General features: G+C 38.6%; 1 protein-coding gene across 2 annotated transcripts in view; it reads right to left on the reverse strand.

Moving 5' to 3' along the window:
- Nucleotides 1-1911: 1911 nt before the first annotated feature.
- LOC148365707 (uncharacterized) overlaps nt 1912-27568 on the reverse strand; it is a 104451-nt gene continuing 78794 nt past the window's right edge. For both annotated transcript variants that reach the window (XM_088336117.1, XM_088336116.1), the window contains 2 exons: nt 4976-5214; nt 1912-2226 (listed from right to left, as the gene is read on the reverse strand). In XM_088336117.1, the coding sequence (XP_088192243.1) occupies nt 2133-2226; nt 4976-5214 (333 nt within the window). In that variant the 3' untranslated portion in view covers nt 1912-2132. The remainder of the gene's footprint in view (nt 2227-4975; nt 5215-27568) is intronic.

The raw sequence follows: 27568 nt of genomic DNA on the forward strand, positions 1-27568 counted from the left end.
AAACAAGAAAAAAAATAAAGAAAAAAGGGTCAAAAATAAGAAAAAAGGAGGAAAGGTGACACATTTTTGGGGTGGGTCTCCTCTATCGCTCGTGTTGTATACAAATAATGTTCCAATTATTTGAATGCAACACTCTTTTTGCCAACACTGTACTTCCACTAAAAGTGTGATTAAATGCCGTTTTACATCACGCAACCAACTAAATAATTCCACAAAATAAGTTTTATGTAACAAAAGATTTTTTTTAAACGTACATACATTTAAAGTAGTTATGAAAACAACACATTTGTGGCCCGTGCAACATTTCCAAGAATACATTAGCCAATTCATTAGAATATGAAAAAAAATGTATACCATTGCTGAAAAATGTTACGTGACTTGATTGCTGGTTTTGTACATGTTTGATGATGTTTCTCACCATGATTCGGAGCGACACTCAGAGACTTGGTGTGAATGCGCAGAACTGTGGAAGCTTAGAGGGAACATTGCCAACAACATCAAGTAATGGACCAATGCCAACTTTGCCATGACCCAAAAACAGGCCAGAAACCGTCAACAGTGGAGAAAGCAGTCCAGAGTTGTGTCCTCGTTGGTTCCCCCGATTACCCAGGCCCTTAAAGGATCCGTCAACTATGAACCAAGTTTTCATATATTTAAAAACGTGTAACGAACCAAAAAGCGACTGTTTAGTTTCATCTGATTCGGTTTGCTATCAGCCACAATGGAAACTACAATATGTGGGATAAACGACAGTCCAACATTTCCATTTATTGGATGTTTACCAAAAAGGAATACGATTGACATTTGTAGGTGTTATTTTTCAAAAGATTACCAAACCTGTAACAATAGCGATAGGGAAAGAAGCAAGATTTGCTAACAGTTTCGGTTTGTTGGAAGGAAACGTTTAAAACAATTAGTTCTATTCTCATGTGTTTTACAGTATTAATATTCATAAAAGTATTCAACTCTTCAATTCTAATGAAGAGGTGCAGTGAGGTCAAAGAAACTGCAATTTAATTGAGGCAACATTTGCTTAATTATGATAAAGAATCATTTGTAGGAACAATAATCCTTTACTCTAACGCTGTTCAACTTTTTTGATCTCGCTAATTAATGGATTTTAGCATGCAATGATTTATGCTCTTATTGGCTAAACAGACCCGGAGAGCGTATTGGTTTAGCAAAAATGAATACAAGTTTACAGGTAAGGTATACTGTACTTGTATTTTTTTAAACAAATGCTTGGGCCTGGAAAATATTTTGTTCTTCTTTTGGTTTCAATGTACAATAGAATCTATTTTTATAATCATTGTTAGAAAAAAAAAGGTTTCTAGCTCAAGGATTTCACCTACAATGTGTACTGTTTTGGAACTTAACTCTTAAGAATCAGGAAATTTTCACGGGCTGGAAGATGAAGATTAAAAAAAAAACTGAATGAATTGGCCTCAAACGAAAACACCAAAGAAAACAGAGGGCACGAACAATAAAGAATAACCTTGTGCTTGCACTGACAGGCAACTTATTTGTTTCCTTTCAGGTAGTCCTCAGCAATGTTTTCATGTGTTGGGTCTACTACCTGCTTTGACAATTTTAAACAGAATATGAAGCACCGTGTAGCCATGGCCGTGATTCTAAAAACACGAGGAAAAGGACTTCTACGTTTATATGTGCCATTTATTTTCATTAATAAATTGCAACATTTTAGTCGTTATGATCATTTCCATGTTCAATAAAGTATGCTACAAAAGATGCTTGTTTGTCATGACTTCTGACACATACTCAATGTATTAATATATAACGGGCATCCCTATATTTCATTAAAAATCGGTGTAACATTTTGTTTCACTTTTTCTCTGCTCAAACTAAGCATTGTAAGTGACAAACGTTGAATATGTGTGGCCATGAGTAAAATCATTTATTAACAATGTAAACTGTGGACACAATAAAAACATTTAGAAATACATCAAAGAGTTATTTTCAATGTCATGTTTTTTTTTTTACTTTTCATTTTCTGTTTTCTCCATTCTTTAACATTTGTCTCCAATACCCTGGCTAAAAACGGGGTGATAATGCGATACAATCTAATGGCTTTCCGGATGTCTTCTACATCAATGGTGGTCTAGTCATTGTTCTCACAGCTGCAACCCTGGTCCAATTCCCCTCACAGCCATTGTTTTGCAATTGTGTTCACCGGGGCACACTTGCTCAGGAGGTAGAGCGCTTGTCCTGGGATCAAGAGATAGCAGGTTCAATGTCTTATATGTCGAAGTGTCCTTGGGCAAGACACTAAATCCTTAATGCCCCAATAAGCAGGTCAGCGCCTTGCATGGCTGCTATTGGTGTGTGAGCGTGTGTGTGAATCACATTGTAAAGCGCTTTGGGAGGTCTTCATTGACATGAAAAGCGCTACATAAATGCAAATCATTTACCATTTACCGATATTTTCCAGCAACCATTGCACAAAAATGCGGTGATCTATTTCTGTAAAACTTCATGTATAATGCACACCTAAACTGAGTTCTTGTTTAGGTAAAAAAAAAAAATTCAAGTGGATTGTACAGAAATAAGTACGTCACAGGATGGCTGACAAAAAAAACAAAAGGGTTCCCATTACAGTTTTCAAAAAAAAAAAAAAAAAATCCCATTCGACTCATAATATTTATTTATTTATTTATTTTTCATATCCCTGCCTTTCTATTACCAGCCTGCTGAGGGTAATGGAAATGTACCCAGAGAGAAATAATTGGATATCAATTCTGAAACTTTTCAACAGGAAAAAAAAATTCTGGGCCTTTTTGTTTCAGAATGTAGAGGGTTAATAAGACGAAAAGTATACAGTGGATGAATGACTGAATGAATGAATAAAAAGACGGACAGATGGGTGATGAATGTGACTGTTTTTAACATAAATTCTGCTATAATTGTCCTTGCTTTAGAGGGAAAACAAGCCAATGAAATCCCTAGCATTATATTTGGTGTACACTTGACAATATATATTTTTTTATTTTGCAAAAGGCTGTTATTAGCAGGTTGTTATCATTTGAATGACAGATATGTCTAACAAGATTGGTGACTCATACTGGCAGGCGGTAAGTCATTTTAAAGAGATTTGCAATTTATGAGTCCACCACATATCCCGGATAAACGACCAAATCAAACACAAGAGTAAATTACAAATCTCAGTCTAAGGCAGGGGTCTCAAACTCAATTTACTTGGGGTCCGCTGGAACTAGGGTCTGCGTGATGTTGGTCTGCATCGGGGTTTCAAAGGCAGAAACTCATCAAAAGATACTTGTAAAATACATCCAGTGCTGTTTGAGCTTCAGTTCAACAGCATCGACTATCTTCTTCCATACTTCAGCAGCCGCTCATTCCGCATTTCAATTTGAATTATATATTCTTCAATCAGTTTGCAAAAAAATGGTTCATTGAATCAGATCATTTGTTTTATCGTAAATGTAATGTAATGTGTATGCACTTCATAGGTCTAACCAGGAAGTGGCTAGCCAATCATATTGCAGGGCGGACGTACATCGATCTCAAACATTAGTGCAGTGTTTTCAGTTATTGTCGTACTGTGTTGTGGAAAAATGATCCAAATTGTGTGCCTGTGCGGTATAGCGTGAGCTATCTTTCATTTAGATTTACTTTTACCAGAGATGCAACGACACTGACTGGTCGTGGCCCGTCCGATTTCTCAATGAAAGAAAAGTGCTTTGGCTCAAAAAAGGTTGAAAAACACTGCGTTGGTGAGTACATTTTGAGTGCTGCCTGGATAGTTAGCATTGATGAAGGAGTCATTTGAGACTTGCGCAAACCGCTCTAGTATAAAGCTTTCATCTCATGTTGGGGGCCCCAAACTATTACCTTGAGAGCTGCAAATGCGCCGCAGACCTCGGGTTTGGGACTACTGGTCCTAAGGGAACTTGCGAGCCCATGCTAATGAACATACACATCAGGGGTCCCCCCAAAAAGTCTGAGAGTTACATACCTTTTCCCTTTCAGTTTGTAACAAAATAAATTGTGATGATTCCCTAAATATAAAAATATATTGTTTTCCATAAAGCCACAATCAAAGAAAAATAACCTTCTCTGGATTCTTCACAGAACAAAAGTCAGAAAATAAATAAAAACACCATTTATGAAATAAATAATCAAATAACCCTCTCTGGATTATTCACAGAAGTCAGAAAAAAAACACTATGAAGTGAAAAAATAGTAAAAAAAACACTCTGTGGGTTTGTCACAGAGAAAGTCCATGGATTATAAACTAACATTAAAAGGTTCAAATTCAGCTTAATCTTCAGAGCACAGAGTACTTATGAAAAGGCAGTAGATTTTCTCATTATCGCAGTAATTTTAATCATGTTAACAGAGACGAATGTTTATTTCATTGTGCATTTTACATGATATAAAGACAATAAATTATATTATATTCTTCTATACTAAGGAATATAAGTGACAAATGTATTATTATTGTAACATGTGAATTGCACAACAAAATTAAAATTCATGTCTTGTACTGAGTTTAGTGTGATAATAAGATAAAATCCAAAGCGTTTTCATATGTCATTTATATCACTGGAAGTCCAGTGGGAAGAGTTTGGCGTGCTCGCCTCTGTGACCCAGGTTCAAATCTGTTAACCAAGAACGCACATCCAAATATGAGCGCGTCAAAATGCTCTGTTATTTAGGGAACTGTGGCAAATGTGGAGGCGGCCCTTATTCATCCCGCGGACCGTAGTTTGGAGACCTACGATCAACATCCTCGTAATCATCAGCAAACCAATAAATGTTGCAAAGACCTTAACTGTTTTTAAAATACCAGACAAAACAAGTAATTATTGAATGAATCATGAAACCCTAAACTAAAAATTACTTTGAATAAATACAGAGATTTATTGTTGATAAGAAACAAGTTTAAAGGTTATTTCCACATAGTATGTTAGATAAAAAAGCATCCATGCTCTCCTACCTGTTAGGGTCTGCAGAAGTGATGGCAATGAGAGGCGGTGTTCGAAGCGGCAAAGTGTTGGGCCGCGGAGGAGCCGCGACCACATCGGTCTCTGGTTTGCGCTCCAAGTACGTTTGCTCAGCCTGCCTGAAGGCCAGTGGGGGCAATTGTACCATGCGGCACGATAGCCTCCGCACCAGGAAGGGCTCCATGCAGGTGAGTGATCCCAGGTCTGGCGAGTCCTTCGGATCGTCAGAAACCTGGGGAAACAGATGGACCAGGTGGAAATTATAAAAATACAAAAAACATGTAAGTTTGGGGGAAACGAGAGAGTGAACAAAAATGAAATAATTTGTAAACTGGTCAACACCAACGTACACCTTCCATACCGTGATCAATCCAGTCTTACCGGGACCGAGTTTTTTTTTCATTCTTGAAATATATGACAGGGAGATATTTAAGTAAAAGCCAAAAGAAACCTTTTGTTATGGTTTGGGGGGTGATAGACCCAAGTGGGGGAAGCGGGAACTGGAGGCAGGGGTATTCAAAAAGGTTGGTATTTTATAACAAAATATACGAAGTAGAAAACAAGTGGTCACAAAACCTGTGCATTCATTTAAGACATTTTTGTGATTAGGGGCTATACAAATAAATGTGACTTGAATTGAAAACTACGAAATGTCCAAACCAACATATATATTGTATATAGCGATACAGTCTCAAATACAAACCTCAGCAATACCTGAGTGTAGCTCCTATGCTGTTAGACAGAGGAAAGAAAAGCTACTGGGCTTGTTCTAGGTTTGAGGAGTGGTAATATTTATTTTGTCAAATATGTTTAATTTCGGGCAGCATGGCGGGGCAGTGGTTAGCGCGTGTGTGGCACAGTTCTGAGGTCATGAGATCGAACCTTCCTTGTGTGGAGTTTGCATGTTCTCCCCGTGCTTGCGTGCGTTTCCTCCGGGCACTCCGGCTTCCTCCCACATTCCAAAAACATGCATGTCAGGTCAATTGGCCGGTCCAAATTGTCCCTAGGTGTGAATGAGCGAGTGACCTGTCTGTCCCTGTGTGCCCTGCGACTGGCTGGCAACCAGTTCGGGGTGTCCCCTGCCCACTGCCCGAAGACAGCTGGGATGGGCTCCAGCACCCCTGCGACCTTACTGAAGATAAGCGGTGCAGATAATGGATGGATGGATGTTTTATTCATTTTTCAGTTTGATAGCCGGTCATCTACTCTAATTTTGTTGTTAACCTATTTTTAGTGGCAAAATTTACGTTTATCTGCACTGAAAGGGTTTAGAATTAACAATCAATCTATATTGTGTCAGAATAAGTTACACAGTAATACACTTTGAATTTCAATGACAGTTCAAATAAATGACAAGAAGGTTCATTAAATAAGCAAAGAAAACACAATTCCAATGTTTTTCAGTTCAGGGGATCACAAATGCATGGGTGGAGAAGCACCTTTTCCGTTACTGGCTCCATCTAGTGTTAAAACTGAGAAGTGCAACAGAGTTGAGCTCAAGCGCGATGAGCGGGCCATATTCAACTATATTTTCAGAATTTTCTGCGGGCCATTAAAAACTGACCTGCGGGGCCAACTGTGGCCCGTGGGTCAGTTTGGACACCCCTGTCATAGATAAATTCTACATTCACAAATGAAAATGTATTGCTAGAAAATCATTTTGTTGCCTTTCAATGTGAAATAGAACAATACTTTCTATCCATAAAGGTTTCCCATAACCAGGAGGCCGATAAAATCCAATACATTTCCGATCAGTTAGGTACTTTTATGTTTCTTATCTGTTTCCCCCTAGCATTTTTGTTTGATTGTATTTTCTGGTATTGATGTTTGTTGTACAATTTGGTTGTAAAGCAATTGTGTATGTAAAGGTTTTCACGCTTTGTTCAATCAAGCGTGTGAAAAAAAAGAAGAAAAAAAAGATGGGACTCAGGCGGGAGAATACATAGAAACGTGGCAAAAATTTTAAAAAAGGTTCTGCAGTTATGTCACTTTGAGTCTCCGTAATGTGTATTCTCCATTGTGCTTCATAGCACTCGTTTTGGGTTACAATACACAACACAGCAACACCAAGTGGTAAACGATTATATACTGTTCCTTTCAATATGCAAGATCCAACTAACCAACCAACTAACATTAGTGTTGTCACATTTCACTGCACGTCAATGCGGTGGTCCAGGTCCAGCTCATCTGGTAAACATAGAAACCAGTAGTATGAACATATCTTAATACTTTGTCAAAGTTGCTAGCTAATAAAACAATATTTTAATCAACAACCAAGAAGATGCCAGTCTAATATAACTGCATAACTAATTCTACAGTATCCCCCTCCACTTCGGGCATCGGTTATCGCTGGTTAACTGCTTTATGGATTTTCAATTTAATCGTATTGTCTTAATTGTCAATGATATCAATGTACCGTGCATTGTGTTCTGAGCAGACAGCGCAAAGCAAATTCTATCATTAAGGTCAGGTTGTATGTGTCTGTGTTGGGTGGACGTGACTGTCGGTATGCACGACTGTGATAGGTTGGTGTTTACTGTCAGTCAAATAGCGAGGCGAGCACACTAGTCAATGTGTCCGTCCTAAACAACTTGTGAAGCATAGTGACGGGTAGTTTATTTGTAAAAAAATAAATAAATCAATTAAATCACTTTGAGGAAAGTCAAACGAGCACAAAGAAATGGTGATCACCAGCGTATGCTCCTTGAACTATTATCTGGTTCAGGAAGCAACTGAGAGAGAGGCAAATTGCAATAGCGGCGCCTCAGGTCCGGCCTACTGCTACGGCTCAGCTATGTAAAAATCCTCACAAGGTACCCCTGCAGAACCATATCTCACCAACGCCAGATCAATTACCCATGAAACCGATGACCTGAAGCTACAACTTGTAGGAAACCTTTACATTCGGGAAGATGGAGTTTTAATCATCGGGAGACCTGGTTCAACTTAAGGTTAACCGATGCTAGCGTGCAGCTATCCAGATTCTTTCTCAATCAGCCCTCCAATTTCGTTGTACTTTTTGTATGACAATAAAGACCATTCTTCCAACTGCAATTCTGTGTTTTGTGTTTTTTATTTGAGGATATTTTTTTTTTTTACAGTTGTATACTTTCAGTTGGTAAGGACTTTATGTTGAGGTATTCTTGGGGGCTTTTGTACTTTTATGAAGGTGCCACGCTACTTCAGGAATTTTCACTTTTCGCGGGGGGCTTCTGGTCCCTATTAACCGCAATAACAATAATAATAAGATATCACTGTATTTGTAAAAGGTCTAAATGTGAACAATAAAAAGAAATGTGACCTTTATGTTTGATTTATTAAAACAACACACGTTTAGCGCGCCCATGGTCAAGATGCTCTCTACTGCAAATTGCCATAACAGTTTCAGGGAATTCAAAAAATATGTGTAACTTCCTGATGAGTTTAAGTTTCTGCTGATCCTGCCTAATGGGAAGCTGTGTGCTGTGGGACCTTCTAAGCCTCTGTATGATGTGAGTAGCAAATTGAAAAGGTTTCCACCTGAGTCCCGTTAGCGGTTGGCATTTAGTGGTGCAAGCCGCTCAGTTCTCCGCCTTGGGTCAATCATTATCTCGTTATTCTTGCCACATTTAGAAAGAGATTATTTTCATATCACCGTGTCACCAGCTGAGCCACCTTTGGCCAGGCTTTCTTTTCTCCACTTGCTAGTTGTATCATTAATAAACTTAATCATCATACTGTCAAACTGAGAGGAGATTCAAAGATTCAGTTATTTTTTGTCCTTTTCATCCTAACCGAGAAGCAGTAGTGTGATCTATAAAAGTCACCGGGAAAACAAGAGAGCCGCCATACAAAATAACTCATCAATCCAGTTTTTCCCAGCCCCTGAGATGATCTTGATTCATCACTGTATTATACATCATTTGTCTTAGAGTGATTTTTATTACCCATGACACAAAGCTAGGGTGGCGGTCATGTTTTTGTTTGGGGTCTAAATAAATAAATGTTTGTATGTGTGTTTGTTAGTTTGTTTGTGTCTGTCTACCTAGGAAAAGGACAGAATTTAGATATGTATGGATATGACCACCATCTTTCACAAGAAGTCAGGTAGGTCACCTTAGATATAGAAAATGTCCCGCCCAAAAACTGAGTCAGCACATTTGTTTGTTTTTGACTAAGCATTTTCCCAGAAAGACATTCCATTCTCCAAGGTCACAAAGGCATTGAATCTCAACACCATATCATACAAGCAGTCAGGTAGGTTACCCCATATGTGAAAACTGACAAAAGCACTGACTCAACAGATTCTTTTTTTTTTGCTGACCTAGCCATTTTCCCAGAAAGTGATTCGACTTTCCCAGGCCGGAACAAGTTTGGCTAGGATCACAAACTTATACAAGCAATCAGCCAGGTCACTCTAGAGCCGAGTTGGGCACTGTAGTCCTCGAGGGCAACATGTCCTGCATATTTTTTGAGGTTTCTCTTCTTCAACTCAGGGGATTTCAATCACCAGGATAGTTAACATGCTCATCACCTGAGTTGAAGAAGACAATGTGTGGACAAAGATCTGATTACTGTCATCTGTCATAAATAATCATCAATTGCTCTAGCAAGACTTTAAGAACTTGGGTCATAAATAATAAGAATGTGTTAAAAACAAAACACAGACACACTTTATTGGTCATTCTACCCCGAATCACCCGTTTTGGGGGGTGATTTTATACATACAGCAAGATGAATTTTTTCTTGGATTCCATTTTTTTTTTTTAGATTGGGTTGTTAAAAACAAAATGTACAATAAGGTCCAATTTATCAAGCTTATATAGACAACTTAGGCCAGTTACCTAGCACTACTCTGTAAATATTATTGGCTATATATCCTGGCATTCTTTTTATCTGATTTTCTGTTTTAAGTATTGATTACCAGTTTATCGTGGAGTCCCATGTCTCATCTCGTTGTAAACAATGTGAACTACATTGATATCAATTATGTTAAAGACAATTCTTATTCTAAAAAATAGGCATTTTGGGAGGGAACCAAAACAACTCTTTTCTGCATTTGGGTCCACAATCTCCATCCCATGCGGCATTAAACATGGTTCTGAAATAATGAATGGACCTAGCATAGAAGAAGCATTCTACAAAAAAGTCAAGCAGCGAAAACAAATGTTTCACTCCCCTAAGGGACAAAACACATGACCCACAACATGACTCAGTTATGCAAAAGCTGCTGCTGCTGCTATTTTTATTATACGCTCGTGTAGCTTCCAGTCACAGCAAGCCGAATTGCTTTCATTGCGAATGATAGCATGATGATTTCCTAAGAGATCACACCTCAACACAAAGGTAAATCAAAAGGAACCCATTAGGGTGACCGATGTGGCATAACGTGAGCAGATTATTTCAATGATCTCTTTATACAGTGGAACTGGCTGCTGAGATAGAAAACTCACACATTATGCTCAAACAGACATATTTCTTTCAATTCAGGTTTTTTAACACCTTTTTTCATAGCCAAATTCAAGTACTTTTTATGAACTTTCAAAGCCAATTTTCCAATTTCTCCAATACCATTAAAAAAAATCTGTTCTGATTCATGTATTTAAATCTGCGATTTACATATGTGATTTTTAATCTTGCATGGAAATGGCAAAATGGTAAATGGTCTGCATTTATATAGCGCTTTTCAAGTCAATGAAGACCTCCCAAAGCGCTTTACAATGTGCTTCACACTTACCCATTCACACACACACACTCACTCACACACAGTGGGAAGTCAGCCATGCAAGGAGCCTGCCTGCTTATTGGGGGCATCAGGGATTCAGTGTTTTGCCCAAGGACACTTGGACATTTAAGACAGAAGGGCCGGGAATCAAACTTACAACCTCTTGATCACAAGAGAAGCGCTCTACCTCCTGAGCTAATGCCACCCCGTCCATGTCCATTCATTGAGACGTAATTTCTAGATCTTGAGTAAATTGCTAATATATTTGTCTTTTTAAACAAATTTCGTCCCATGCAAGAAGTTCTTCCCATTAGAATTTACCTTTGGGAAGCGACACCTTAATTTTTTGCACGACCCATAAAAAATATTTCTTGAATTGATACATAATCTTCGCACTGGTACACATTTCATAGTGCCCTGTTTAGGTGTAGCATGCACCTGTCCACTTGGGCACGACCCATAGGTGGCGATGTTGCCTCATAGGACATCGCTGTACAAACTAATTCCAGCTGTCGTTAATCACAAGGGGAAGATATGCAATGACAAAGTAAAGCCACCAGAGAGAAGTGTTGGTGTCATTTTTAAGCAGACCTATTTAGAAACATGGCAACAATTTCAAGCATGTACAAGACCCCAAAATTCAAGAACTTTTCAATCCTTGAAAACACAACATTCCAGCATTTTCAAGAATTTCAAGCACCTACACAAACTCTGTCATTCAAACTTGTGAGAAACTGATCTCTGGAACAAGTTTCTTTCCTTTGTTTTTTGCCTCCTATTAAATGCAGAATACGGCCAAGGATCAGATGGCTGTGTGTTGATTTTATGGAGTTCCCTTGAACGTCTTCTATTGTTCGTATTGTTTGTGTTTCATTTGGTAGAGCGACCTTCGGGAGAGCAAATAGGTAATCAGTTATTTGCCCATTGAGCACTCGCAGGAGTTTCCTTCATTCAAAGCACGCTTGAATGAATAAACAGGTACAAATGTACAGGCTGCAACAGCATGATAAATGGAGGCTGATATAACAGCAATTTATCTTGCTGCAAACTCTGCAGCATTTTCATTTGCTGTGGTGGAATAATAAAGCTCAAGTAAGCTTAAGTAAGGCTCAGACGTCAGCATGGACTTCTGCGCTGTTCTTTTGCAGGTGATAGTTCCACACCGTCTGAACAAACCGTTTTGCCCTTTACTAAGAATAGACATAATAAAATCCACAGTTCCAGATAGTTACCTTCCATAAACTCTGGTTTAAGACCAAAAGGTTCAAGGTTGGCTTAGGCTTAGGCCGGGGGCAATTTTAGTTTTGAAGATTTGGAAGTGCTGAGCACCCAGATTGTCTGGCTGGTTAATTATTTTTTTCTTTTTCAATGAACGTAAGGGATTTTTGTTAGTTTTATTTCATTAGTCCTCCAGAAAGAACCAACTTTTCTCTCTTTTTCAAGAAACAGATGAATGGTAATTTCCCCCTTACGTTCTCTATTACACTTGCCTCATGTGCATTCCCTTCTCAAGTTTTCTTAATTTTCCTCATGCGAAGGTATTTGAGTTTTTCCTTGCCTTCATATAGGTTTCAGATCAGGGAATGGTCTAATAATTGTCCGTAGTTTGCAATAGTCTGTGGTCAGCGCAGCCCTTTGAGACTCCTTGTGATTAAGGGCTATACAAACAAAGATGACTTGACGTGTGTAGCCTACTATTTAGATTCTCGTAGTTGATACATTGATCGGAAATACAAGCATAAATATATGAACACATTTTAATAGATTTTCATAGGTTGAGAAAACTGTTTATTTCACATAGCGGAATCATACCTATTAGTTGCCGCCATGTTCGTCTTCAGTCTTGCTGCTACGCTGTGTTCTTTGGCACCGTTGTTCGTTCGCATTAGACACCGCAGTGCTATTTAGTGTTTAAATATTACACCTTTGATGTGATTTAGGATGATTCAACACTGTTCAGGAGTGTCACTTCCACTTTATGAACACTACAATAGACTTTGTGGTTAGCAGAAAATCAAAGTACACCATACCCAGTACACACACAGACACGTTGAAGGATTTTATACATTTGACTATAAAGGATTTTATACGATTGACTACAAATTACATTTAATGCAAAATGTGTTCACTGACTGCGCTGTAGTTCAATGTCAGGGAACCCTGCTGGAGAATGTTGTTTACAGGAACGGCGGGAACGGGATGTAAGGCTGATAAGATAATCGGCACAGACGCAGAAAGGCCCTGATGACGTAGAAACTCTCTGTGTTGTTTTGAGTATTCCAGACATCGCGACGCCCAGGGGAGGCTTCCTTGGCACGCCCATGGGTGGAGTCGGCACCCTCCATTTTCTATGGAGTACACTTAGTTAAATTGTAAATAAAATTAAATCTGCCCCCGTGTGAAAATTTCGACTTTCTTCATCATCTTTTCCCTCAAGAAACGAGCGTGCATAAATTGTTGGGTGAATGTAGGATGTGTTTGGTTAATGGAGTCAGATAACTAGTTGGAACAATTTGGTAAACGGTACGTTTTGATATTTAATACCCAACAACATACAGAAGAAGAAGAATGGAACTTATTAGAAAGTTATACATTCTATCTTACACTTTATAAGTCCAATCTTCACTTAATGGATTAAGCTGTGACATTTGACCTTGAGGGTTGCAATCCCAATAACATGCCGCAAGTGACACTAGCCAGGCAAAAGAGGAACGTTGCCAGGAATCAAATGGACTGAATTATTTCAAGTCGGTGGAGTATTTCCGACGCTGCATTGCTCTAATTTTTGTTTTTTGTTTTACCTTTTTTTAATCAAGCGTTTTTCATCATATATCATTCTAGCCCGTCCTTCATTACGTAAAAGAGACTTTCCAAATGCTTTAATTTTTGGAGGTGTTCGGGTTGAAGTTACGGTGTGTTTGAGCCCAAACCGGGTGGTTACACCCATGGCTGAGGCCATTTATTTGTTGTTGGGCCCTTATGCACACGTTATCTTCCACACGGTCCAGTAAGTCCCACAAAGCACTCCTTTGTTTGAGCGATAATACATGAGTTAGTTTTTAGTTGGATGTTCAAACATGGCAAGACCACCATCTATTTAGCTAAGAACAGGTCTTTTAATCCACCTACCGTGCTCTGTTTTACTTAGATAAAATGGAGCCTGCTTTAAAACGTTTGACCCTATTTTGTACAGATTGTCAATTACCAATACCATACATGCCAGAGATTTGACATTAAATGCGGTATAATTTTATTTTGCACTCTTCTTTATTTTTACACAAATAATAAAAAACAAACATGGGCTTGTTTAAAACCAGATGAGGCAAACTCTTACCAAACAGAAATCTAATGTGTTTGGAGCGGTTTATTCACGCCAAAAAACTTGAACAAAATAACGAAACAGAAGACTAAAATATTATCCATCCATCTATTATCCGCACCGTTTATCCTCAGTAGGGTTTCTGGGGTGCTGGATCCCATCTCAGCTGTCCCCGGGAAGTGGGCAGGGGACACCCTGAACTGGTTGCCAGCCAGTCGCAGGTCACACGGAGACAGACAACTCACTTGCTCATTCACACTTAGGGACAATTTGGACCGGCCAACTAACCTGAAATGCGTGTTTTGGGGATGTGAGAGGAAACCCAGAGAGCTTGGAGGAAACCCACTCAAGCACAGGGAGAACATGAAAACTCCACACAGGAAGGTTTGATCTCATGACCTCAGAACTGTGCTGCGAGTGCGTTAAACACTCAGCCGCAGTGCTGCCACGACTAAAATACTGGTCATGAGTCAATTATTTTTTTCTTTTATTTAAAAAAAAAAGGATTTTTAAAAAAAAACTCAGTCAGTGGCGGAAAACTGGTCGGTTGCCGAGACTGGGAGAGCAAGACGTTTTCGGGGTCGGAAACTAGTCTTAAGCCGGGACGGGAGAGCAGACATGGTCGGAATCAAAAACGGATCATAATTCGGGACAGGAGAGCAGATGTGGTCGAGATCAAAACAGGTCGTAGCGGGAGACAAACAGGAGCAAAAAACGGGACAGGCGTGAGTCAGGGTCGAGGAAGGGCTTGCCGTATAAAAACAGAGATTCACAGACTGACTGACAAAAGGAGACAGACAGGAGTGGGTTTGAATAGGGACAGGGAGCCAATCAGAGTCTGAGGGAGTTGGCGCCAACGGAACTAGCGCAGGTGATTCACATCAAGTATGTGGTATCAGTATTGATGACTGCTCAAGATTTGGGTTTTAGTATCGATATGCGTCTGCTAAATTTGGCGTTGACCATTGCCACTAATTAAAGTAATTTTATGAACTGCCATTGTAATTTTGACTTGAAAATAAGCAACAACAGAAGTAATCACCACAAAAACTACCATCAGAATTTGCAAATATGTTTTACATTTGGGCAGATTTTTATGGCCTGCTTTGGAAACTCAGTTTACAGGAGGTTGAAGGAATGAGTGGCACAAGATTGGCAGCTGTTGAGCGGTGATTTGACAAGCTGTTGACTTTCTCCCGGGGAAGTGCAATCTTATAGCCTCCATTGTGGCTTAACAACAACACAAAATGAGTGGAGGTTACGTTTTGCCAGCAGACCTCCATATCTCTGCGCAAACACTGTAAATCCATCCATGTTCTTGGACCACTATTCCTGTTAAGGATTGCAGGAAGCTCAAGCTTATCCAGGCTGATTGTTCAGCAGACAATCAAAAGCCCAGTGAAGACTATTTTTATTTATTTAGTACGAATTGTTAAGGAGAAAATACACACATACACAGACACAAACACACCCACAACCGTTTCCAATTCTCAGGATGCGTGTGTGATGTGGAGACCTTATTCTGTCACCTACTATTGATGTGGGGCCAATTATTATATATTTCAGGTGAAAAACCAAACAATTAAATACTAATGTCAAAGGCACTATTCTGCTTGACATGTTCATGGACTTTTTGGACAATTTTATAGGCTTGAGATGTTTTCTGGACAAATTTGTACATCTTACTTTTTCTCATTGATTTTCACTATGTTTTGTGTATTGTGATCCCAAAAGCCAAGAAGAGATCAGCATGTTCGAGAGCTTGCTCCATTCGGGCCCCGGTGCTGTGGAATGCTCTTCCCCCTGAGATTCAATCTGCTACCTTAGTGGAAATGTTTAAGTCTAAGCTTAAAACACACTTCTATTTCTGTAGCATATAAATAACTTATATTTTATGTTGACAATATCTGTTTATTATTTGCCCTCATGTAGGTTTTAGATCAGGGGATAGTGTCATAATGTTCTGTGGTTTCCAATAATCTGTGGTCTGTGCAGACCTTTGAGACTCTTTGTGATTACGGGCTATATAAATAAACATGACTTGACTTGACTTGACTATTGTTACCCAATGCGAAATCTATTGCACCATGGTCATCCTCGATGGGAGATTACCACTTGTGAGGCCACTTATCAAGGTTTTTTATTTTGACAATGTTGAGGTTTTTGAGTGTTTCCTTGGCAGCATGCTTGTTTCAGATCAGGGGATGGTGTAGTTGAAACCTGTACAGCCCTTTAAGAGAACCGCATGTTCAAAAGTCTTCTCCATTCGGGCCCCGGTGTTGTGGAATGCTCTGCCCCCTGAGCTTCAATCTGCAACCTCAGTGGAACTGTTTAAGTATAGGCTTAAAGCACACTTCTATTCTATAGCTTATGAATGACCTATATTTCATGTTGACAATATCTGTGTATTCTTTGTTATTGCAACATCCATTGCGGCCTAGTCATCCTGGAAGGGGGATTACCTCATGTGCGGTCCTTTCTCAAGGTTTATTCATTTTCCTCAGGTTGAGTTTTTGAGCCCTCATGTAGGTTTTAGATCAGGGAATGGTGTGATAATAGTTCTGTAGTTTGCAATAATCTGTGCTCTGTGCAGCCCTTTGAGACTCCTTGTGATTCAGAGCTATAGAAATAAAGATTCATTGACTTGACCTGACATGCATACATGCATTTGTTCCCCTTAGGGACATTTTCTGGATTTTTATTATCAATATGGGATCAAATAAGGCATTACTGTATTAAGTGCCTAGATCCATATTTAGAGTTTAAATATGGTTTTAGAGGTAAGGGTTATGGTATGGGTGAGAGGTAACCAAACAGTTTTGTTGGTTATCGTAAGACCAAAACATTATGTCAAAAGAATGTCTGAACAAGGATGGAAAAAAACAATTGTGTGTCTGAGCGTGTTTCTTTATGAAGACAACTCCTGTCCTCCTACATAGAAATTTGAGCAATACGGTATTTTGTCCTGAAATGTTCCTAAATAAACAATGTCTGCTTTATAAAGGATGGGTAGTAAATGTGTTAAAAAAGAATGAGATGTAGAGGGATTGATTGGATAGTCATTTTATATTGATTTATGTGGACTTTTGTTGTGAACAAAATATTTGAAGTGCAGTTGCCTATGTCTACTTGACCAGGGTCTCAGGAGTTTGATTTTTATCTTACACAGCAGTGTTAAACGTACATTGTATTGTTGAACTGTTTAAGTCAATTCATGTTTATTTGTATAGCCCTTAATCACAAAGAGTCTTAAAGGGCTGCACAGAACAAAGACTATTGCAAACTACAGACTATTATGACACCATCCCCTAAACTAAAACCTACATGAGGGCAAGTAATACACAGATACACAGATAGCGTCAACATAAAATATAGGTTATTCATATGCTATAGAATAGGAGTGTGTTTTAAGCTTGGATTTAAACATTTCCACTGAGGTTGCAGACCGAATCTCGGGGGGAAGAGCTGTTTACTGTTGTTGTTTAAAAATACTTGTAGAACAGTGGCATATGTCTACTTAAGCAGTTGTCTGTCTAAATATTGTGATTTATTCTAAAGAGTGAAACTCATTTTTTTATCGTTTTACAATTGAATTTTGTTTGACAAAATACTTGAAGTACAGATGGCTATGTCTACTTGACCAGTGGTCTTAGGTTGTGAGAGTTAGATTTAGATTTAATTTACTAAACTCACTTTATACTGTTTTCTGCTTATTGTTATTTTACTATGTCGTGGACTTCAAGTGTCGGATAAATCTGTTGCTGGGGAGGTGCAGTGAACATCTAAAGGTTATATAACACTTTTCATGTTTTTTTTTCTACTTTTTTAAAGTAACGTGTTTCATGGCTTTTATAAAGGGTCTCAACTCCTGGCCTATGTTGTGATGTTATGTTAGCAAACTCTAAAGACCTCTCACACAAGATAGTACTGCACATTTACATCACATTATCATAATCAAAAATAGGGTGATCATCATTAACTTAGTCACCACTACCTCATTTGGTCTATTCACCACACTTGTTAAAAAATTGCATAGATAAATGCACAGCTTTACAGTAAGTTGAATGCTAAAAATAGAACCGGCGGTCCCGGCAGCAACGGCCTGGTTATTCGGGTGGTTGTGGAAGGTAAAAGTAAGAGGGGTGAGGACCCATCTGAGCATCCCGGGCAGAGGACTGGAGGATGCTGCTTGGGAGGGTGGGATGTATAATCCCACTTGAGAAGACAGAGCTATGCCCTTGCACAATAGTATTGCCCTTTACATATTGGTTAACTGCTGTTAAAAGTGTCGATAAAAATTGTTCAAACCTCATATTGTTAAAATCTGATATAATGAAATTGTGAATGTATTTAATTGCTGTTAAAAGTGTCGATAAAAACTCATATTGTTGGGATATGATATAATGAAATTGGGTGTTTAATTGCTGTTAAAAATGTTGGAAAAAATTGTTAAAACGTCACGAAATTGTGAATATGCTTAATTGCTGTTGAGATTGTCCAGAAAAATTGTTCAAACCTCACATTGTTATTTGCTAAAAACCAAAAAAACCAAACCAAGAAGTATTTCGTTCCAGTTCGATCCATCATTTCTGTTTGTCCCTCACCCCCCTCATGACCCCCCCTCCGGAGGAAGCAGAGCCTATTTACAACAAAGACAGTTAAAACATGTACTTTGTTCCTTTATCTCTTTGATAATGTGGACTTGAGTCGTCCAATTCCGTTGTTACAATATATCCCATGTTGTAACAATGACAATAAAGGCATATTCTATTCTATTCTATTCTACTTAATTGCTGTTAAAAGTGTCGATAAAAACTCATATTGTTGGGATATTATATAATGAAATTGTGTGTTTAATTGCTGTTAAAAATGTCGAAAAAATTGTTAAAACGTCATGTTGTCAGATATAACGAAATTGTGAATAACGAAATTGTGAATATGCTTAATTGCTGTTAAGATTGTCGAGAAAAATCGTTCAAACCTCACATTGTTTATTTGCTGTTAATAGTGTCAATAAAACTGTTCAAACTTGATGACCTTTGACTTGATGAAAGTCAAATATCTATTTGAACTACATTCATAAAATGGGCAAGTGCAATTAAATGTTTTGTTTTGTTTTTTTCCCCTGAGGGAACCTGGGGACCTGTAACGTGAACACTAACACACTGTGCATGTTATCAGTGCAGAAATGCTTCACAGAGCACTAACTTGCATTCTCCAGCACATCCATCAAGATGTCAATCCTCATTCAAGAAGCCACAGTGCCTCCATTTACACATAATTAGCTGCATTACACTCAGCGCCACGGAGAGTGACTTCAACCCAGGCGGACAAGAGAGACGATTTGATTAACCTCATTGTTAAAGCAGGTGGAAGGTAAAATGATTAATCTTTGGATCTGATGAAGTAAATAGTAATAACCATTAGCATCCTTAATGTGATAAGGAAAAACGGCAGTTGGTGATCCATTGCAGTACTTAAAGGTGGGGTACGTTGATTAAAAAACGTAAAATAAAATATTTTCTCTATTAAGAATGTGTTAACAATGCCCAACCGAGTACAAAAAGACTTTTTCTTTTCACAGTGCCTATCTGCTTTAAACTTACTTTTATCATCAGTGTTCCGGCCACGCAGCGCATCACGCTGGAAAAAAGGAGGTGGGGGGAATTGGGGGAGGAGAGTGATATCATGCACGTGGTCGCGGTGCCTAACCAAACCCCCAAAAAAGATAAAAAAGAAGAGTTGATTTGATCGTATATAAGAGAGACACAAACGTACAGGCGCCATACAAACAGGTTGACAGAGATTGCGATAAAGATTTCAGCCGAAAGATGGCATTAGCAAATAGAATGTTTTTAAGTTACGGATACCACGTTTACCTCACTTGTACTTTGGTTCAGTCTAATTGTTTGTTTTACCGATATGTCAAATAATCAGCGCTAGCTCCAACAAACTGCACAAAATAATTTATAAAAAAAGAAATCAAAACCTTCTGGATCTTTATTTTTCCTCTAAGGTCTCAGGTCTTAAGTAATGACACTTTTATCTGTTGCAAAAGAGCCCTTGGATCAGTAATATTACCCGCAGACTTGGGCGCATTTGCAGCCCTGAGTATTAGGGTTTGAGGCCTCCATCTTAATAAAGTAGTTAAAGGGACAATGTGTATTATTTGACCACAAGAAGTTGTAGTATTCTGTCGTGCAACAGAAAACAAGTGGTTAAAATCCAAAATAACAGTGAGAATTACTTAAAATGACCATAAAGCACTGTTTTTCTTTTACTGATTGAGATACTTTCATATAATTTCTTAATGATTTTGTGATCTTATTTTGTGTAGGTAGGGATGGAACGGCGGCTGAGTGGTTAGCATATCCGCAGCACAGTTCTGAGGTCAAGGAATCAAATCCAGCTACCAGGCTTCCTGTGCGGAGTTTGCGTCTTCCCCCACGTGCTTGCGTGGCACTCTGGTTTCATCCCACATTCCAAAAACATGCATGTCAGGTTTATTGATTTATCTCAAGGAATGTTAAATTTCTATCAAAAAGCAGCTGATAGTTCAATCTGCAATTTGCGAACAGCACCTTAAAAAAGGCTGGTATCGACTCATCCACCAACTACTAAGTATCGGTATACTAACTAACACTAACACTTCACAGATTAGACTACGGATTTGCTTACTGAGTTTTAAAAAATTAAACATTAAAGAAAAAAATAATTGACTCGAGATCAGTATTTTAGTCGTGGCAACACGGCAGCTGAGTGGTTAACGCGACCGCGTCAGAGTTCTGAGGTCATGAGTGGAGTTTTCATGTTCTCCCTGTGCTTGAGTGGGTTCCTTCAAGCACTTTGGTTTCGTTCCACATCCCAAAAACATGCATTTCAGGTTAATTGGCCGGTTGAAATTGGCCTTAGGTGTGAATGAGCGAGTGAGTTGTCTGTCTCCGTGTGTCCTGCGACCAGCTGGGAAACAGTCCGGGGTGTCCCATGGCCACTGCCTGAAGACAGCTGGGGTGGGCTCCAGCACTCCCAGCAACCCTACTGAGGATAAACGGTGCAGATAATGGATTTTGTGTAGGTTATTAGGTTATTAAAGAGTATTTATCAGATATAAATTATATATATTTCTAACTATATAGAAAAATATATACTTGAAAACAGTGAAACTTTTTACCTGAACTTTTTTGTGGAAAACCTGATTTTGTTTTTCTTCCAGGTGGATGCTGGGTGACCTCAAACAATGCCACACGCCGGTAGCGGCGGAAAGAAGCACTTCAGTAATGTCCTGTACTCATAAAAAGGTGCACACAAAACAAAATCTAACTTTACAGCAATGTCCGGATATTTTTCGACATCCCGAAAAAAATGTTCATATCTACCGTTTTTCATAAGTTGAATGATCGTAAGTAGGGGAGCGTCTGTACGAGAAATTCGAGATACAAGTTGTGTCTCAGGCAGATTGATTCAGAATAAAATCCAAGTGACGATAATTTCCAGAGGCTACAGATGGAGACGTACCCAAGACCGCTTACTGCCAGCATCAGCTTGTCCCAGTTAGTGCACGCTAACTGAACAATTTCAGCACGAGTCCGCTTTAAAAGGTACATTTCACCTTTAGGACCCACGATTTAAAGTTGCAACATGTGTCCAAATCATATTGCATATCCTGAACGTATTAATTTCCTTATACCCATCCCACAGATTACAAATGAAACACAAATTTTGTGAGTCTGACAGATCCTAGTTGTGCCCAGTGAGGGTCTTTAATAAGCTTCCACATCTGTTGGTCTGTGCAATCAAGTTGGGGCACATGCAAACCTTTCGTTGTTGGTCTCAAAATGTCTGAACAGGCCCTCTATCCAAGTGGGATCAGTTATAGGTTAATTAGCTTTCTGTGACTCTTCTGCACTCTTGTTCATTTTATGCTCCATTCCAGTGGCGGTCCAGTTTTGTTGTTTTGTTGAAATGTACACAGTTAAATTCGCAGCAAAACTTTGAGTAAGCATTTCACATCTTTTTATTTTATTAGGTATTATTTTATATGTAAGAGAAAAACTCATTTGCAGGCTCCTTTTTTAAAATAGATTAATGGCAGCAATCATGGTATGCCTCTGTTCTTTGGTGGTCTTAAATGGGCTGAGCTCAGCAGTCTGAAGATCCCCAGCGCCCAATGCTGTTGATGTAGTGGAGGTATTTGAGAATCTAGTTTACCCTCAGAGACCAAACACAAAATGTCCATTGATCCATTGTTTATCACAAGTCTTTACTAGTGTTGTACAAGAACTGGGCTATACCACAACTACCATTGGGCAAGGGGCAAAGTACACTATGCATTGGCGGTCACCCAATAATATGGCATATATTCACACTCACATTGACAACAACAATGTGGTGTTTTCATTAACCAACTTGACTGATAAAAAGATTATGCTGAAATCATAATACCTGGATAAAAAGTCAAAATCAGGATGGATGGGAGTGATCTATGTTTAACTATTTTTTAAGTGATTAAAAATACTATTTCGGTAAATATGTTAAAGTCATTAAAAAATCAAGTCAAAGTCTAAGGGTTTTTAGATATAAATTGTTTCAATTTGGTTAAAAGTTCACCAGTAACACCAGGTCAGTTCTTCATTCTGTGATGTGATGTTTGTTGCAGCATGACTAAAAAAAAATACAAAAAACCCCAAAATACAAAACATAGCTTTATCACCCTTTGGCAGCGGAAAGAAGCATTTGATTTGTATTTACTGTATTAAAAAATAAATCATAACTTTTGATAAAAAAATGTACAGAAGCTTTTTTTCTACATACTCATAAATCTATGGTGTGTCGGGTTAAATCATTCAACAGGCCAGATATGGCCCTTGGGACATATTTTTTACATCCCTTGGTCTGTGGAGGCGAAGCGGTGGTCTTCTGCCGTCCAATGCCTGTTTCGAAGGGGTGCCGATCAAATTAGTGAGTGTGCTGATGAAACTGAAGAAGTAATAATTAATAACAATATTTTTATCCATCTCCTGGGGCAGTCAAATTTAGGAATGCCTAACCCTCTTACCCCAACTCCTAAGAGTAATCCTCTACCCTATAACTATGTTAGACTTTGAGTTGCTTTCAAGTAAAGATGTTTTTTACAAAGGCTAGTGCTTCAACTGACACCCAATCTTTTCAAAAATCCCATGTTTAGAGTAGTCGGTCCCATACAAGATTTTATGTTAAGAAGATGCCTTAAATTGACTTACAATTAAAAACTTCCAAAGGGTAACACTTTTAAAGATGTTAAAAAAACACAAACTCTTATGGGCACACACAACCTTTTTTCAGACTACAATATTCTAAATAAAAAATGACCAGGAGAACCAAGATGTTCTTGTGATAAAGATTGCTTCTCAAATCGCTTCAAGAACAAAAACATAGACGACTTAATGCTCTGGTTGTTCCCAAAATTCTTCCTGTGGGCAGAACCTCACCCAGGAATAATCAGGAGTAATGTTGCCTAAACTAATACAGAGTTCAACAAAACACCTACATATGTTTTGATTTATGAGAGGAACAAAAAGTATTTTAGAAAATCCTTACAGAGTAACTGTCAACTGTCATGAAAACTAATTGTGAGTATACATGGTTGGGAGGGTTATTTAAAAAATGTAATACGATAGTTACTAGTTACCTGTTGAAAATATAATCAGTTACGCAGGCCGAATACTATTATATTTGAGTAATGTAACTAGGTCACCTTCGATTACTTTTGAATTACTCCAATAACAAACAAGCAAATAAAAGACAAAAAGAATATAAATGAAATTACTAAATTGTGTTTAACATAAACGAGCACTGTGACCTTAAAAAAAATAGAGAAAACAAAGCGTAGGCAGTTGCTTGTAGTCCTACAAAAAAGTGTTCACATTTTGACTACGTATTGTACTTAATAATACAAAAATAAAATGTTCTCTTTTACATGACAGACAAGATATTGAATTAGTTTACATTAAGACATTAGTAAAACAATAGTGTTGTAAACTCACAAATTGCTCACTTTCTAAAGATCCAACAAACTTTTTTCTACTTGTTTAAATTGGGGGTACCAGATATCTAGGCTCAGTTAATTATTCTCACAACATTATAATACAGTGATCAAATAGTGGATTTTTAGCAACAATTAACTGCAAAATAGAAAATGAAGATAGTTAAACTTACTATATGTCCCTGAACGCATCACTAGTGAGCAACTTCTCTGCCTAGTGTCCAATACGCACACTTTAGCAGCTTCACGAAACAGTAGTCTCTCACAATTCAAAAAAATGAGTGCTAAGTTGAAGGAGAAAGACCAACTAAGACCAAGATTAAAAGAAAAGTGCTATTACATATAATTCACTCTGACAAACATGCAGTGGTGGATAAGATGCTGTACAATTTGCAGATAAAGCTCAAGCACGTCTTGTGTAAATGTCATCTCTCTGTCTCTCTAGTGTCAGTGATTGAACTTATTACAGAATTCGTCAATCTGCGCATTATGTATACGGAATATAGTTCAAAATAAAATTGTAATCCTGAAAAGTAATTCTTATTTTAACTAAATGTGCTTGTAATTTGATGACGTCTTTTATTATATGAATATAACAACAATTACATTTTTTGCATCCTGATTACGTGAGGCCGTTTCATGTGTTCGGTTACCCCCCAACTCTGTGTGTATGATTTGTGTATAATGTTCAGTTGGGGCCAATGACAGCAGTGCAGTCCTGATCAATGGCACCCCTGGAGTGGTTTCACTGTGAAACAACACTACTCTCTTCAACTGTACTTCACATGTTTCTTGAGAAGATCATGACCGAAGCACAAGGCTAAGGATCGGGAACCTTTGGCTTGCGAGCCAGATATGGCTCTTTTCATGAGTACATAAGGCTCAGAGATGAAATGCTACTCGTGCAAATTTCCTCTGTAGTGTTCGAATATTAATAAGCTCTAAGTTGAGGTTTGTAGGTGCATAGCCGAAGCAAAGCTAAAAATATGAGGCATTAGGTCCAGTATATAAAAGGCACAGTCTTACATACAGATTACATTCATGCATCCATAAACTTTTTGTTAGCAGTTTTTGTGGCATTTTTCCAAAATAATTTGACATGTTTAAAAGACAGACACTTAGATCTGGTCAATCGCCAGACAAGGCATCAAACTAGTATTGTATGGAAATCAGTGTAAAAAAATAACAAAAGGAATAACCAACCACCTACAAGGTATCACCATAAACATCACCATCATCGACCAAGAGCTTGAACCTGTCCCCAAATTCAGGAGCAGAAGTCATGGCCAGAATAGCTAGAAACACATCCTAACTTTACAGGCGTAAGCCTATCCTGATAAAGAACAGTATTGCGGTAAAATAAAAAATCTGACTCATGCAGGCACTGGTTACTTCCATCTACCTCTACGCTTGTGAGTCCTGGGCTTTCAGCTAAAAGCTTGAAAGAAAAATCCGGGCCATAGAGATGCTATGCTACAAAGCCCATGTGATAAATGAAACAGTGTGCAACCCCATTGTACGGCACATTGGACCCTACAAAGAACTGTTGTCAGCCATGTGCAGACGAATACTGGTAAGTTCACCCCACAAAATTATCACGACTGATTAAGTAATTCTCCAGGGTACAGTACAAGGACGCAGAAGAACAGGAAGAAAAAAAAGGGCCAACAATATCAAGTAATGGACTAGTACCAAGTTTGCCACAACCCAAACTCAGGCCAGGAACGTCACCAGTGGAGAGAGCTTTTCATAGGCGCGTCACTATTAGTGCCCCGATGACCTGGATCCTAGGTGGCTAAGGGAACAGTATTTGGTCATTTGTTGTGTTTTGAAATTTCTTTCACCTTTGCTCTGTGGCTCAGAAACATGTTTTTTTTTTTTCGATTCTTTACATCAACTACTGTCAGATATGGGTTTGTTTTGTCAATGTCCTTTTTTTATGTAATTGTTTGCAAATGCAACCAAATTCAGGTTTAAGTGCCTTGTTAAAAATCGTCAACAATGAAACCAAAGGGAGCAATCAAGCTTGCAGGAGAATATTTTTCACAGAAGTAACGGATTTTGCAACTACTTTATCGGTGTAATAGCATTTTTCACAATCAATCTGTAAAAAGAACATTGATATTAGGAAAAGTCATGCAGATGTGGTCCAAGACAGCCATGTTGCAAGAGCGGAAACATCCGTGACAGCCTTTTCTTTAGTATGTCTTTACTCTTGAATATATATTCATTCGAAAGGAAATGCAAAGAAGACAGTAATACTTTGGGGGACCCTTTTTTATGCCGCAGGCGTAGCAACATCTACTGCCATCAGCCTTGACCGCGTTACGCATGAAGAGCAATTTCTTTTATGTCCAGAATCATTTATTGGTTTCACAGGGCTTGTGTTTAGGCTTTTGGCAGCTGCGAAGGAGCAAAACAAATCAATGTAGAAGAGCTCCTGTTCTGTCTTTGCCCAACCCTGGGGAACAGAAAGTCAAGAAGAAATCTGTTTTAACCTTCTTATTCTATAGACTTTAATAATGCCCATTCACATCACATCCAAATAAAACATATTTTCCCCCGTAGAACAGAATTAAATACGTTTTAAAACGGGAATTAATAGGAATTAATACAAACAACCATGCTATTCTTTACAATTTTTTGGGCGTACTAATAATACTAAACAAACATTTAAGAGGATATTTAGTGTATGCTAAAGAGTGGCCGGTGAGAGGCAAATGGCCTGTTGGCTGTAGTTTGGACCCCCTGTTTTAAAGCATGTTACACACAGAAAATTAAGGATTAACTGATTAATTTAAACTCTTTATGGAAACGAATCAAAGTGCTTGTAATAGGAATACCAAAAACAAAATCAGTGAATTTTTGACAAGTTTAGGGTGGTACAACGTAAATAGAGTGGCCCCTTCTCATTCAGTGGGGCAAATTGTCAGGAACCAGGAACGGAGACGGGAACCCAATTGCGTTAGTTTCTTAGTTTTATTGAGAAGGAGACGTAAGCTAGCACCCAAGATCCAGTAATCGTTGATTGTGGGGAGTAGGTCGCTCGGGACCCGGAAGTGGCTCTTCTCTGGCGAGCGATAGCGGTGTCGAATAGGGAAAAGCTGGTCGGGTTGTCGGGGCGCAGGAGCAGAGACGTGATCAAACGGAAGCAGGCCGAAGCCGGGAAACGTACGAGAGTCAAAAAACAGGGAGTCAGATTTGGAAGGCTTGCCTCAGCAGGAGCTGATGGTTCGCAACGATCGGACGCCGGTAACAGGGAGTCGGGAGGTTTAAAAAGTGCCAAGGAGCCAATCAGCGACCAGGGCTGTTGGCGCCACCGGGGCAGCCGTAGGTGCCCCGAATCAGTAATCATTACAGCAAATAATGTATTTTGCTAACCACCAATTGTGCGAGCTCTACAACTTGAAAAGATTAGAGAGACCAATGTAAACAGAAAGTGGACAAAAAGAAATCACATAGCTGGATTTTTAGAGAATTTATTTGCAAATTACAATGGAAAATAAGTATTGGCTCACCGACAAACAAGCAAGATTTCTGGC

The sequence above is a fragment of the Urocampus carinirostris genome, chromosome 5 (genome assembly GCF_059441175.1).
Source record: "Urocampus carinirostris isolate Australia breed hairy pipefish chromosome 5, RoL_Ucar_1.0, whole genome shotgun sequence".
In the NCBI taxonomy this organism is placed as follows: Eukaryota; Metazoa; Chordata; class Actinopteri; order Syngnathiformes; family Syngnathidae; genus Urocampus; species Urocampus carinirostris.